Source organism: Colletotrichum gloeosporioides (genome assembly GCF_011800055.1).
Source record: "Colletotrichum gloeosporioides strain Lc1 chromosome Unknown consensus_91, whole genome shotgun sequence".
In the NCBI taxonomy this organism is placed as follows: domain Eukaryota; kingdom Fungi; phylum Ascomycota; class Sordariomycetes; order Glomerellales; family Glomerellaceae; genus Colletotrichum; species Colletotrichum gloeosporioides.
In genome coordinates, this window is record NW_025544736.1 from 412,388 (window position 1) to 427,044 (window position 14,657).

The 14,657-nt window shown below is 50.9% G+C and overlaps 6 protein-coding genes across 6 annotated transcripts; 4 read left to right on the forward strand and 2 right to left on the reverse strand.

The window, feature by feature from the left end:
• Positions 1 to 554: 554 nt before the first annotated feature.
• GCG54_00008279 (putative transporter) lies at positions 555 to 2,227 on the forward strand (the record flags this gene model as incomplete). The annotated part of the gene is made up of 2 exons (XM_045408247.1): positions 555 to 797; positions 893 to 2,227. Coding segments are annotated over 2 exons (1,578 nt in total), but the record flags the coding sequence as incomplete, so codon positions are not given.
• A 294-nt stretch (positions 2,228 to 2,521) lies between these two features.
• On the reverse strand, positions 2,522 to 3,049 carry GCG54_00008280 (uncharacterized protein; the record flags this gene model as incomplete). Its single annotated transcript, XM_045408248.1, has 1 exon — positions 2,522 to 3,049. The coding sequence occupies one exon, from the start codon at positions 3,047 to 3,049 to the stop codon at positions 2,522 to 2,524; it is 528 nt and encodes a 175-aa protein (XP_045257982.1).
• A 1,246-nt stretch (positions 3,050 to 4,295) lies between these two features.
• GCG54_00008281 (uncharacterized protein) lies at positions 4,296 to 7,695 on the reverse strand (the record flags this gene model as incomplete). Its single annotated transcript, XM_045408249.1, has 2 exons — positions 4,296 to 6,495; positions 7,544 to 7,695. The coding sequence occupies 2 exons, from the start codon at positions 7,693 to 7,695 to the stop codon at positions 4,296 to 4,298; spliced, it is 2,352 nt and encodes a 783-aa protein (XP_045257983.1).
• A 951-nt stretch (positions 7,696 to 8,646) lies between these two features.
• On the forward strand, positions 8,647 to 9,912 carry GCG54_00008282 (uncharacterized protein; the record flags this gene model as incomplete). Its single annotated transcript, XM_045408250.1, has 1 exon — positions 8,647 to 9,912. One exon carries the CDS (start codon positions 8,647 to 8,649, stop codon positions 9,910 to 9,912), a length of 1,266 nt encoding a protein of 421 aa, XP_045257984.1.
• A 726-nt stretch (positions 9,913 to 10,638) lies between these two features.
• On the forward strand, positions 10,639 to 12,619 carry GCG54_00008283 (uncharacterized protein; the record flags this gene model as incomplete). Its single annotated transcript, XM_045408251.1, has 3 exons — positions 10,639 to 11,554; positions 11,612 to 12,257; positions 12,319 to 12,619. 3 exons carry the CDS (start codon positions 10,639 to 10,641, stop codon positions 12,617 to 12,619), a joined length of 1,863 nt encoding a protein of 620 aa, XP_045257985.1.
• Positions 12,620 to 12,676: 57 nt separating this feature from the next.
• GCG54_00008284 (uncharacterized protein) lies at positions 12,677 to 14,260 on the forward strand (the record flags this gene model as incomplete). Its single annotated transcript, XM_045408252.1, has 7 exons — positions 12,677 to 12,741; positions 12,794 to 12,823; positions 12,872 to 12,926; positions 12,979 to 13,636; positions 13,701 to 13,984; positions 14,062 to 14,146; positions 14,253 to 14,260. 7 exons carry the CDS (start codon positions 12,677 to 12,679, stop codon positions 14,258 to 14,260), a joined length of 1,185 nt encoding a protein of 394 aa, XP_045257986.1.
• Between the last annotated feature and the right edge of the window lie 397 nt (positions 14,261 to 14,657).

The window sequence follows — 14,657 nt, forward strand, 5'->3', positions numbered from 1 at the left end:
TCTTATTCCCCAAAGCTGTCATCAGCCAACCATAACCGCCCAGCCGGTATCGAAGCGGCTCTCTCTGTTTCTTTTTGCCGGGTTGTTAGGCCCATTCAACGTCTGCTTCTTTCATCTCCAAGCCATATGCAGCGTGGTAACGTCGCATCCTCGGTTCGGATATTCACCGACCCTAGAGTGGAACGACTTTTTCCCTTTCCTCGTCGGGGGTAGTGCTCTATTCAGCGGAGTCTAGCGGTGCTCGTCTGTTGCATCCAGTCGCTTGCTTATCTCCCGCCCCGCGGCCCTCCCCCGCCCCTCCGGTTCGCGGTGGTGGTTGGTCGGGTCACAGCGACCGCGTGGTTCGCGTCGGGGATCATCGGCCATCGGCAGACAAGACCGCAGATAAGGCCCCCTCATCCTAATTTTTCCCCCTCGCCGCGGGAAGAACAGGCAAGCAGCAGCCCCCGGTAACCGCGCGTGCTTCCGTACGTTGAATGGCCGGGCTCTTCAAAAGGGCGGCGGCTGCACCTCGGGCGGGGGAAGCATCCAGCTCGCGACCGCACCGTGCAGACGACGCTCACGAGAGAACGAGGCTGCTCGAAGCTGACGACGATATGGGCTCGACTCCGGATGATGCGCCGCAGGGCGTGGACCAGCAGCAACAGCAGCAGCATGTCGACACCGCCATGGCGAAGAAGATTCTGTGGAAGATTGACCGCACGGTCATCCCCCTGCTTTTCGTCACGTACATGCTCAACTTTATGGATAAGACGATCCTGTCGAGCGCGAGTGTGTTTGGGCTGAGAGATGATACTGTGAGTAGTTGCCACTTTCTCTGGAGACGGTCTGGCCAAGAATGTGATGGTGAACGATGAGATGCGTGCATTTTTGCTGATGCGCCCCGCGACAGCATCTGAAAGGCCAGAACTACAGCTGGGTCTCGAGCATCTTCTACTTTGGCTACTTCGCCTGGACGTACCCCACGACGCTGCTCATCGCCCGCCTCCCCGTCGCAAAGTACATGACCGCCAACACCTTCTTCTGGGGCGCCGTCGTCGCCGTCACCGCGGCCTGCAAGAACTACGGCGGCCTGCTCACCGTGCGCTTCCTCCTCGGCGTCGCCGAGGCCACCATCACCCCGGCCTTCATGTTCCTCACCTCCACCTGGTACACCCGCGACGAGATCCCGACCCGCACCGGCATCTGGTTCGCCGGCAACTCCGTCGGCGGCCTCGTCGCCTCGCTACTCGCCTTCGGCGTCGGCCACATCGACGACAAGATCGGCCCCTGGCGCTGGATGTACATCATCCTCGGCGTCGTCACCTTCGTCTGGGCCTTTGTCCTGTGGCTGTGGCTGCCCGACACCATCTCCTCGGCGCGCTTCCTGACGCCCGAGGAGCGGCAGTACGCGGGCGACCGCGTCGTCATCGCAGGCACTGGGCGCACGGAGAAGACGCACTGGAAGTGGGACCAGATGCGCGAGTGTCTTATCGACCCCAAAACGTGGCTCATCTTCGGCCTCGAGCTGATTTCGCAGATTCCCAACGGCGGCACGCAGAACTTTGCCAACCTCGTCATCAAGTCCTTCGGCTTCACGAGCCTGCAGTCGACGCTGATCAACATTCCCTACTCGCTCCTCTCCGCGGGCATGATTGCCGGCACGGGCTGGGTTGCGGGACGCTTCCGCAAGATGAACTGCATCCTCATCGCGCTGATCGTGCTGCCCTGCATCACGGGCGCGGCCATCATCTACTCGCGCGAGCACGTGAGCAACGGCGTCCAGCTGTTTGCGTACTTCCTCCTCTCGCCCGGCCCTGCAGCGATGCCGCTTGCCATGTCGCTGGTGCAGGCCAACTACCGCGGCGTGACCAAGAAGATGACCATGTCGGCACTGCTGTTCCTGGCGTACTGCGCGGGCAACATCGCCGGGCCGCAGTTCTTCAAGGCCAGCGAGGAGCCGCACTACAACACCGCCTTCCGGACCATCATGATCTGCTACTCGCTCGTCGTGGTGCTTGCCCTCTGCCTGCGGTTCTACCTGCAGTGGATAAACGCCAAGCGCACGAGAGAGGAGGGTTTTGAGGGCAGCGCTGGAGGAGCTGGTGCTGTTGGTGGCGGAAAGGTGATGCAGGCTGATGGCAACGCGAATGATGTGGCGGACATGGTGGACCGTGTCGAGCTGCGGCCCGAGGATTATGAGGACGTGACTGACTGGAAGACTGCTGGATTCAGATATAGATTGTAGTTGCCTTCGCGGTATTTGGCGACAGCATTGCATCCTGCGTGGTAGAAAGTGGTGCTGGTGATGAGTGTAGCTAGACTTTGGGTCTAGAGATCCCTTCCAGCGAAGACAAAATCATCCTTCGAGGACCGCATCTTGACCGCTCAATATCAACGTGAAAGTGACGTCGATTTGCTGTTGAGGTTGTTCGCATGTCCTTCGTGGTTGCTTGGAGTAGGCACCAGCCTTTGTCGTCGAACAGCCTCAAAGCTGGGAAAGCTACCATCAGGAGTGTACGACAGAAGTAAACGAAACTTCTCAGTCGAAATGGCTGGCGACGTGATGCTCAACCGCAGCCGCATCCCCCTCAAACGTGCCGCACACAGGACAGGTGACGACCTCGGAAGGCACAGCCGCAGCAGTCTCCCCGCTCACCGGAGCAGCAGCCTGCGCCGCCCCTCCGCGGCCACCTTTCTTTTGCTTCGTCGGCCGAATGTACGCATCAAGTCCGACCTGCGCCGACGGCAAGTCGGCCTCCTGCTCCTGCCGCCTACCCTGCCGGCGCCCCGGTCCTCGCCTGTCCCCAAAGGCAGGCGGGGCTTCGCCCGAGAACTCCTGCGGCTGGTCGGCAGATGAAGCCCCGGATGCTTGGGCTCCTGCATGCGACTGCACGCGGCCCACGCGGCCGTCGGAGAGGCGCACCTTGATCCCACGCGGGTGGTTGCCGCGGGTCAGGACATCCTGGACGGTTCCGGAGACGGTGCGGCCCGTCGGCTGGTCGGCCTTGAGCACGATGTTGACGCTGGCGCCGCGGACGACGGTTGCTATTGTGGGAACCCTGCTCATTTTGTGAAGTGCGCTTCTCATGTCATCGAAAACAATGAGGTGAGTTTGTTGCGGTCTCGTGGCGCGGGCACTGGTGGTGTTCGTGAAGTGCAGGGATTTGGGTGAGGGAACAAAAAATTGTACGGTGCAGAGTGGTGTATGGCCCGTGCTCCCCTGATCAGATACGCACTCATTTGCGTTTGCGTTACCCGAAACCCCTGTCGCAGTTGGGGGCTAAAACGGCTTTTTTTCAACGCAGTGGCCAAAAAAGCCCCCTTTTTAGTAGAAAAAACCAGAAAAAACCATTAATTGCGTAACGCGCAGCGTATGCGCTGGAATAAAAAAGATACCTCTAAAATTAGTGAACTTAGGGCTATTGATTGGTATACTTTTTAGTTAGGCGTATTGTTATTTCAAAAAGTTGATTTTTCTACGTTCGTTCTCGATTAAAAACGCGTTATTGATTGAAAATAGAGTTTTTTGTCGTTTTCCGCCTATTTTTAGCCTAAAAATGAACTTCTTAGAAACTCTATATACCTGATTAAAAAGTATACTAATCGATAGCTTTAATTTCGCTGATTTTAGAGGTATCTTTTTTATTCCGGCGTATACGCTACGCGTTGTGTAATTATCGAAAAAGAGGTCAATTGAAGTCGAAAAAAAGCCCGTTTGAGGGGCGATAAATGCCGCATTTGCAGGGGTTTCGGGTAATGCAAACGCAAATGAGTGCGTCATCCGCCATCAGATCATTCTATTCTAATTGGCCAATCAATCTTCAGCTAGAGGAGTGAATGAAGGCAGCAGCAAGGAGCTAATTACTGCGTCGTTGAGCAACCCGGATTTTACAATCAGAGGTAATTCCGTTGGAAATCTCACCACATCTTTTTCAAAAAGGTTTCTGTGGAAAAGTTTGTGATCTGCTGTGCTGTTTAAAGACCTCGAATTATGACGGAATTCTGGTCACTTTTTGAACTGCATGGGTTCCATGCTAGCCTTCGGTTCGCCACTCTGTCTCACGCTCGCTGCTGCCTCGTGTCCATATTGGGAATGAAAGCTCGTCTCGTGGACGTCGAGGTTGTACTTTCTAGTGAATATATCGTAATCTTACGCTACGAAATTCACTTGCCATGACAACAACTCCGAGTCGTGATAAGAAAGCACAGCGATGGAGATCTAAGCAACCAAATTCCGTTCTCAGATTGCAACAAGTCATCGAAGCGGATTTGGTGCAAAGTTTGCGCGGAATTCGCCCGTCGGCTGCTCCTTGCTACCTCCTAGGCCACCAAACTAAGTTCCACAAACCAACAAGAAGACGCATGTACGCCGCTCGCCGATCTTTCTTTTCCAGCCACCACAGACTCAACAAGACCGCAAAAATATTCAAATGCAAGGTCGGTCGTTCATTCTCCTGGTTCTTCTTCTGCTCCCGCGCTTGGGCGTTTTCAAGAGAGCTTTCGACTCTGTTGACGTCGTAATCTGACAGCCCCGACATTCTAGCCACCTCCGGAATGTCAGCCTCTCTGGCCCCATCAGATTCAGCCCATGCTAATGCATTCCTATCAGCGCCATGGTCTATCATAGAAATCATGGTCTCGGCAATCTCCTCTTCATGCAAGTCTGTATCGGGAACCCTTGACGCATGGTCGTAACAGCCTTGAAGGAAATGTTCCCAAGGGGTTTTGATGCCGATCTCGCCGATCTGCGGCGACATTTTCTCATTAGGATCCGCTCCATTTTCCAAAAGAAGCTTCACGATTGAGCTGATGGGTCCTTCGAGCCCTGTTGACCGTGACAACCATGCATTACTCATAGTTCGCCGCAAGGAGTAGTCTAGCAGTGGTCGTCCACTCTTGCTCTTAATTTGACTCGGGTCCTCCATGATCTTACTTTCCACATATAGAGAAAGTCCCGCTTGAATAGACGCTGCAAGAAACGTCTTACCTGTGGGGTCTCTAAAGCCCACCTCGTTGCTGTGTCTGAAGTTGACCCAGTGAACTCCCTGGCGTTTTGGCTGCTTGCTTGGTGTCGGCTCAAGCTCTCTGAACATCTGGCCGACTGATCGATCAAGTTCGTCTAGGAGGTCGAATGAAACTCTCAAATCCTCTTGTGCCCGTTGAGGAGAATTGGCTTTCTTCAATATGTCTTCGTGGAATTGTTCTTCCACTCTCCGAGCAAAATGCATCAGCCCATCACCGTGCAAAACGGAGTCTCCTAGAGATTTTACCAGTGCCAGCATGATTTTACAAAGAGATAGCGACGGATTGAACTCGGTCGTTACCCTCTTTTTTACCATTCTGTCTATGGCACCAGTATCGATGCAAAAGTCCCGGGCGGTTCGATGAAAGAAATTGACAGAGGACTTTTCGATATGCAGCAAATCGTTGCATCTGGCGTGAACCCTCTTCCTTACACGCTCATAAGTGGATTGTAGTTGTTCCTCTGAGAACACCTCAACCTTCATTCTCATCGCGTACTGAGGGCCATACTGAGGGCTTTTGGCTTCCCAGTCTAGGAACTCAAAAGCTAGAAGTGGAATAGCTTGATCTGCTTCGATCATGATCTTGAAATACCGGTAGCTGTTGTCCCAATACACGTCCTCAATCGACTCAATCATGTGCTGAAAAAAGTCGTCAAGATCACCGGGAAGATATTCCAGTCTGTACTGGAGTTCCTCGTAGGTGTCCTCGTGAACAAGGCCATTCTGTAAGGACTTGACAACAAGATAAACCCACAAGAACACCCCTTGTGCACGTTGTACAATTGTCTTGGCGATCTGATGACAACGGAAATCTCTCTCAGCGAGCTGTTTGTAATAGGGATTGCTCCCCAAGGTCGCCATGACGTAGTTCTCAATGTCGCCGCCGCTGAGATCTTCTATTCGTAGTTGCCACTCTTCGACCTTTGGACCCAATGATTCTGTGAACTGGGTCCATGGTCGGCTTGATACGCAGATTTTAACGCATGGTATAGAGGCCAACTTGTAGAGTATTTGGAATAGATCTTCGAACGTGCCGTGGTATTTCTTAGCACCGGCAGTATATTCGTCGAGGCCATCAATGAAGAAGCAAAAGCTCACTGGTAGCCGAGTTGTCGAAGTCAACATGTATAGAGCCTGGCTTAGTTCAGCTTCGTCCCAAGGCTCAATAAACCCATGGCTGGAATTTCGCCACCGGGATCCGCAGACGGATTCAATCAGACCTGGAACCTCTTTCAAGACCTTGTAAAGCAGGGTCTGCAGCAAACCCTGTCGAGACTTTTGCATGCTGTTACCGCTGATCCAGAAGAAGTGGTTAGCGATCGCAATATGGTTCTCTCCAGCCCACTCTTCCTCTTTGTTTTTCAGACTCTTAACTATTTCTTTGACCTTCTCCATGATTTCTTTCAATGTGTCTGAAGTCCTGGCTTCCAGCCTTTCGCTTTGCAGGCATAAGTTCTTCAAGGACCAGGATGCATCTTGTTGTTCCTGGCTACGAGAGGGTTAGCCGCAACTTTCTACAAGAGAGAGTAGGAAGATTCGTCTCACAAGGCGATTGTACGTTTTGTGAAGAATTCTTTTGTGAATACTTATATGACTAGGGATATATGAGAGGACCCCCCTACTCTAACCACCCCCTATATATCTAACCGCCCTATTAACTACTACTATATTATAGTAATCGTGTACGTGTCCTCGAGTTCCTTTAATAGGGTACTATACTTTAATAATACGAGACGCTTAATTTAATTAATATTATATAGCTTATTCGTCTTAAATTTTATTTTAATTTACTTAAAATATCTCTATATTTTAGCTTAAAAATATATTATTTTATTAAGGTATACTAGTAGAAAGTAGTAGTATATTTAATATACTATTAAGTTTTATACTAAGGGATTAAGTTATATATATAAAAATCTATATACTTTATTTTAGTTATTTTAGGTAATTATAAAGAGGTTATTACTACTCTTAAAGTAATAGTAATAAATAGTATTAATATAGTATAGTAATAATATCTTAATATTAAAGGAGTAATAAGTTATAGTAGTATAAAGAGGGAGATACCTACCCCCTATATATATATAAGGTGATTTATACTCTCTTTATATAACCCTATAGGTAGCTATAGAGGTTTCTCTATAAGCTATCCTAGCCCTTAAATATTTCCCCATAAGAGTCATACAGCAGTTAATAAGGTGCGCCTCCAGGCAGCAAACTGCGAAGAAGAAAAGTTAGAAGGGAAGAAATATAAGGCGATTGTAGAAATGTATACCTGAAGTTCATTCCGGACGCTTTTCAGATTCTCCTCGGATTTCCTGATGTTGTTCTCATGGGCTACACTCTGAAGCGCCTGCGCGACGCTCCTCCACGCTTTTTTGTACCCCTTCTCCTCTTTGCTGGCATCGAACTCTAGCTTCGTGAGTATTTCCGTAAGACCAGAAACAGCATCGTCGCATTTCAGTGCTATCCGATGGAGTCCACCCATTCGCGGAGAGTCTGACCCCTTGCAGACCATTCGCGTTCTCCCCGCTAACTCCTGAACGCTCCTGGCCTGGTCCCTCAATGCCTCATATTGAGCGGTAGAGCCAGACTCGTAGGATTCGCGCGCAAGTCGAAAGAGCTTGACACCAAGCTCGGCGAATTGAAGAAGATTGCTTGCGAGTCCAATAGCAGCAAGCTCGGCCATGTTGACGCAGACATCGCACGTCGGAAGACTTAGGCAATGAATGGACGCATGCAGAAATTGAGCGACGGCGACATCAGCCTGCGAAATTCCAAACGGACCGCCCCACATAGTTCTCGTGTATCTGTTCCTCTTGGCTGCCGTTGACATGCATCGTGTTTCTATCAACCAGTAAGATGCCGCCATTTGCCGCCCGCTGATGCGTTGGCTCTGGTCAACTGCGCCTCACTCCTGCATTTAGGTAGGCGGATTTTGCTTCCGATGATTTTGCGGATAGAGATCATGCTGTGACTGTTTTCACCTTTCTCTCTGCTAACCACGACCACATCACAATTATATTGGATGTAACCGGAACACCAGACTTGCATTTCGACAACACTACAACACTAACCTGGCTAGTCCTACGATTCAGCAACATGTCCCAAACCAAGATGTCCGACCAATGCCTCCAAGTCAGATTTGAGTACGGTCCACTAGGATTGAACGATATTCGCCTCGTCCAACTTGAGTCTTTTAATCACGAACGTGGTATTGTCGAATGTACAATGACACAGGAATGCCTTGATAGTAGCGACTTCCTCGCCCTTCCATGAACTTGGGGCGACCCCACACACACAAGCATGATCCTTCTGGACGGGAAACCATTGAGGATTACTCTCAACTTGGAAGGTTTTGTGAACATTCGCAGCGGCTCACCCAGAAATGGATCACTCTAAATTATGGATTGATGCTATTTGCATCAACCAGGAAGATTTGGTAGAGCGCAACTCTCAGGTTCTCCGCATGTCCTCGACTTACAAATCCGCTCGAGAGGTCATTGTTTGACTTGGGAAAGAGGCGTAAGACACTGCCGGTAAGTACGCAGAAACAATCAGATTCTATGATCGGCTGGCGGAGTAATATGATCCCTTTGTAGATGGTATTCTCTGAAGCTTATAGAATACTCTGGCGTCCATGTCTCGGGAGGGTCGAATGGACTTCATCCTACACAGTCCTTGGTGGCAACGCGCATGGATTTTGCAAGAATTCGTTCTTGCACATCGAGTTCAGTTCTTATTCGGAGAAATTCGCATGAATTACCATGAGCTACGGAATGTTGCTTATTGGCTCATTCTGATGGCGAGATATCCGCTTCCACCGGAGGATGTCGATTGGATTTGCAGGTGGGGCTGGATCAAAGACTTTTTGGACTTGAGAAAGACGGTTACACGTTTGGATCGATCGAAAAATAACGGCAAAACCAAGCTAAACCTATTGGATCTGCTCATCAGGTCGAAAGATAGTCTTTGTCTTGACCCACGAGATAGGATTTACAGCTTACTCGGCATCTGCTCCGATCTTATGCCAGGAGACATCGTGCCCGACTACAACCGGGATGTCCGGGGCGTGTACATTGACGCTGTACGGGCACACCTTTTCAGGAACGGGACCCTGGACATTCTAACTGGCAGAGACCCCGCTAACGATAAACACTTCCCACTTGTACACGAGGATTCGAGGTCGTGGCCAGGATGGCTGCCGCGATTTGGTTGCAGCTTTGCCTTCACATTCAGAATACCGTGGTACAATCACGATTGGCAGTACAACGCCTCTCGCAACTTTTCATTTCAAAGCTATCCCTGGTCGATCAACTCAATGACAGGGGGCTTGAATCTATCTGGGGCCGTGGTCGATGTCATAAGCTATGTTGTCGCCACGGCGCCAGATATGCCGGAGGGCCACACAGAACAAGGGAGAAGGCTTCAAGTATTGCAGAAGTACGCGCAGCTAGTTGACGAGCTTCCTCCCGTCTACGAGCTCACACACGAAAGCACAAGAACGGCTTTGCTAAGGACCATATTTGCGACTAGCCTGCGGGGTGAGAACAGCTCGGTAGACGACATCTTCGATAGAGCCACCAATGCGAACATCACTGGTGCTGTAGGTCAGGACCTAATCGCCAACACGAGTGGTTCCACGATCTCCCGAAGGATTGCAATCACCTCAAGCGGCATGATAACTCTCGTCCCCGTTATGGCCGAACCTGGCGATTCTGTAGCATTCTTGGTTGGGGGCTCCGTATTCTACGTCCTGCGACCCTTGGCAGATGCCCAAGATACGGATGACGGTTCTTTATCGACAAAACCGTGCAGATTCATAGGAGAAGCGTATGTGCACGGGTTAATGGATGGAGAAGTTGCTGATCGCGGCTTGGATCTCGGGCCCATTATTCTCCTCTAGTTGTGTCAATTGTATCCTCTGACGACACCATGACTCAGATTGCGAGCATGATAGATTTATGATCAAAGTCGGGACTGTGATTTGATTCAATACATCGGATGGAAAGCAATAAGAGAAGATAAGAGCACCAGTGGGATTACTGAGATAGAGCCTATTATTACGATAGACTATCACTTAGGCTATTTCTAAAATAATAGGAAAAGGGACAATAAAAGGAGGAGGGGGGGGAAGAAAGAAAAAAAACACAAGAAAATAATACTAAGATCAATGTATTGGGTAGGTAATATCGCTGGTACTTGGTTCATTCTGATGGCGAGATATCCGTTCGTCTCACTGATCTCCGCCGCTTTTTCTGGCCGCAGTCCTGAGCAGTCGCCGCTCTACTCTGAGGCGAGCCTAAACATATAACTAAGTACCTAAGCCTATGCTCGAAGTACCTAAGCAAGCCCCGCTATATTACACTAGGTGACCGTAATGCAAGCCCTGCTGGATTACTATGCAATCACAATGCATAGCGGGCTTGGATGCAACTTAGGCCGCATGCACAAAGTATGCACATAACTATACATTGTCGAGCCCACCAAAGATCCCTGCAGCAGCTTCCGCGCCTACCAGGGTACGGACGTTGGATCTCGTGGATATTAAAATAAGAAAATGGCTGCACTCTCGGCGACCAAACACAGCACCATTTCTCTCCTTCCCCACCGATTGTCTTCGCAGCCTCCAATGGCAACTCCTCACCAAGATTCAACCCCGGCGGAAGCGGGCACCATCGTGGAATTTCTTGCTGGGCTTCCATTAGAGCTTTCCGGGGCCATCTTCGCGCATCTGCCCAATTCCGACCTCAAGAAATTGCGCTTGGCTTCTAGACGGTTTTCCAAAGTCGTCACCCCTCACCTCAGCTTGAAGCGTGTTTTTATATCAGCAAGCAACCACAATATCCAAGTCTTCAGAAATATTGCAAATCATGAGACGTTTCGCCATGACGTTCGTGAGATTGTCTGGGACGATGCACGCTTCATGGTTTCCCTGGAAGAGGAATCAGGTTACCACAGTGGATACGGATATGACGCTGCGGACTCGGACTCCGAGGATACGCCTGTGCCAGAGGGAGTTCCCTTGTGGTTCGTTACAGCATGTCGGGAGAACATAGACTATCTGCGAAAATGGCGAGGAAGGGACGTCGAAACACTGCCGCAGCACGTCGAAACCGCACAACAGCTTGCTGCCCAGCTTCCTCTCGACGTAGCTTACGACTACTATCGAGGGGTGGTCCGTGATCAGGAAGAGGTTCTCGCTACTGCGGCTGACAGTGCCGCCTTTAAATGGGCTCTGGCCGAGAAACGGTTTCCCAATCTACGGAGAGTGACAATCACGCCTGCTGCTCATGGTATCCTCTTCTTCCCTCAGTATCCTACGCCTATGATCCGTGCATTCCCATACGGCTTCAACTACCCCCTTCCTCGCAGCTGGCCTACGCCGCCACTCGGAGCCAGAATCCCCTGCGAAAGCTGGGAAGAGGAAGCCATCAAGGACAAATGGCGCGGCTTCCGTATTGTCACTCATCTTCTCGCCCAGCAAGAGTACGCAACCGTCCCAGAGGTGGTCATTGATGGCAATCAGATCAATTCGGGACTTACATGTGAGATTTTCTCAACGCAAGAACCATGTGAAGAATACAAGAACCTCGCTGCTCTAGTCCGAAAACCTGGTTTCTCGATGCTCAAGCTTAGCATTATGGTGGGCATGCACGCCGAACAGAACTATGCTGCCTTTCGCAACGGTCGCTTGCGGCAACTTCTGACCGCCGACTTAGAGTCCTTCGCCCTGGAAACCGATGAAGTCACGAACCTGAGCTTTTCCCGACCCTGGCCTCCGGAGAATCCCGTCGACCACTTCACACCACTACGCTCCATCTTTCCAGTCGAAGCATGGACGCACCTGAGACATTTTGGACTGTCTCGATTCTTGGTCAAAGAGAACGACCTTCTCGACCTTCTCCGAGCGCTTCCAGATACACTCCGCTCGGTGGAGCTCAGCTTTCTGTGGTTCGTGAGAAACAGTGGCGGATACAGAAGCGTACTTTTTCGTATCCGCGATGACCTCGGATGGCGAAGCCGATCCGTGAAGCCCCGGGTCATCATCCGAGATGATAAGAAGCTTACATTGCCCGGACGAGGAATCCACATGGATAAAGAGGTCATGGAGTTTCTTTACGACAGCGGTGAAAACCCTTATCCGGATGATCCGCGCATGCGTACGGTTTTGGAAGGCGTGGGCACTGTGAGGGACGTGTTCGAGACCAGATTCGAGCGGCCTTTCGCCACACGAGAAGAGTTGATGAGGTTGGGCATTCAGAAGGGGTGGGGTGCAGATTGAGAACTAGTTGATACCAAGAACTCGCAGTCCCAGTGGGCCTTATTTCAACGGCCAGCTTAGCGCGAGGGTCAAGTCGGACTTTGGTGACTTCAACGCCTATTTTCCCCCAACCAAAGAAGACAGGTTGAGGATCAGAGATAGTGATCGATTGAAGAACCAGATTTCCATCCCCGACGAAAATGTCCTTTACGGTAGTACCGGCAACGGTGGAAGACTTGCTCTCGGTACCTACATCAAATTTGGTATGAAGATCCAGTTTGCAAACCTGGGACGCGGCCTCGGTAGCGGTTGGACAGTTGATCTTCCAGAGATCAGTTTGAATTATTGAAGAAACCCACCACAATCTGACCACATCTTACTATAGATGATTTTGAATTATGGCACCATGGCAGAGTTCAGCTTCTTCCCGGGCAGCGGGGGTTCAACGGCATGCACTGATTACAAAATCGCGTAAGTTCTCCTCTAACCGCATTCTAGAGCCTCGTATCTTACAAAAACATAGTACCGGAGTCTACCAAAGCGTCAAGAATGCGTAAGTCTATTCATTCGCTTGGAAGTACAAAGCTCATCGGTTCCACAGGGACAGCGTTGGATGGGACGAAACATCAAGCTTGGTGCAGGTTGCTAGTGACAGCGTATGTGTTGCTCGACTGGTTTCTTGACACATCAGATGCTGACCCCTCATAGCAAGCTCCAAGTGACGGCAAGGTGTGCGATCCCGTCGCATCTCCCGCTGCCGGAGTGATGCCAGGATGGAACTACAATTCTGGCAGCAACATCGATCCCACAGAGTACCTTCCTGGGGACATGGGGGACGATTTCTCGGGCAAATCGGCTTTCTCGTGTACACACTGCTTGAGCTGCGGTAGCAGAAACGGCGCAAACGAGAATTCCGGAAAGTGCTGCGGTTGCGAGAACATGAACGTCGTCTACTGGGATAGGGACATGCCGTCCTGCCCGGAGCGCGACAAGGCCGAACCAGGTGAAAGCTGGCCCGGCACCGTGCCCAATGCCAAAAGAGATGCACGGGATCACACGACGTCGAATCCGGAGAACAACGGCGACTTTGCGCTGCTCGACAAGCGCAAAGCCGGCACAGCCACCATGATGAGCAAAGACATGACAATATGCAAACAAGCCTGGGAGACTGCGGGTGAATACATGTACCCAGCCTTTCCGAGACCCGCAGCGAATCCTTGGGACGGAATACAGAACGGCAGGTGGGACAGCATTTCGAAATACTGGGGAAATTCGTCGGCATCATGCTCGGACTGGTCGGTAACCAGGCTGGCCCAGGCGGACACCGAGTGGGTTAACGGCGCCCTCATCAGATCGCCGTACAACAGTGAGTTCTCTCGAGTTACCATCTCTTTTGCGGCGGCGGGCAACTGATCTAGACCTCCGCGCAGCTGAGCATGTCTTCGAAGGGCAGACCATCAGTCAATTTTTCAACTCGTGGTTAGACAAGGATTATATCCCCGGGCAAATGCCCCCTCCTTCCAACCCTACCCCCAAGATGCCCTGCGCCATCATTGAAAGGACGATGTTTGACAACTCTTCTGCTTTGCCATGGACCGATGCCAATGGCCAAGTAGTGGGCTTCATTGATCTGTTGACGTCAGAGCTGGGTAACGAAGCTCACAAGGACCGCCTGGCCATTTACAAAAACAGGCCCAACATGATGAAAGGCCGGGTAAGTCCTCCCCTTCTCCGCCACCAAAAGGCCTTGTATAATAGACGTGATCTCAACTCCAACACTATGGACTTCAGATGTTCAGTGGGAAACAGTGCACCGACTTCAAAGAGTTCAAGAAGATGAGCATGGACGCCCAGTTGCAAGCTACGAAAGAGTTGGGTAAGTCTTCCATGTTGGTCGAGAACGCGCTTCCATCGGATTCGGCCAGCGGTGCAATATTCAATCGTTTTCGTTCCCCTCATTCCTCGAGTTTGATGTTCCCCAGAGTCATGACCGCTAGTAGACCTGGTTTTTGAATAAATGAACTACCCAACGATTTGGTCTATGTATTGCCGCACTTACGAAAATATCTACACGGCACTCGGACATTTTGACACCTGGTATGCCCAGAGTGGCAATACGGTCACGATCCCAAGTCTCCAGAGCGAATGGAAACTGTACGTCGAAACCGTCTTGAAGTCAATGGTGCAACGCTCGCGGACTTCTTTCGACGACCAATACAGAGAGGCAATCTCCCGGTAAGCATTTTCTTCCTCGCGTGCATTTGCCCTCATCCTCCATCCTCTTCGCAAACCACCTTCGACTTTTTAACGGAAATGTATTGACAAGACTTTCACTCAGCCTTCAATCCGGCAACAATGCCCACGCGTTCTACAGATCACACTGGGCC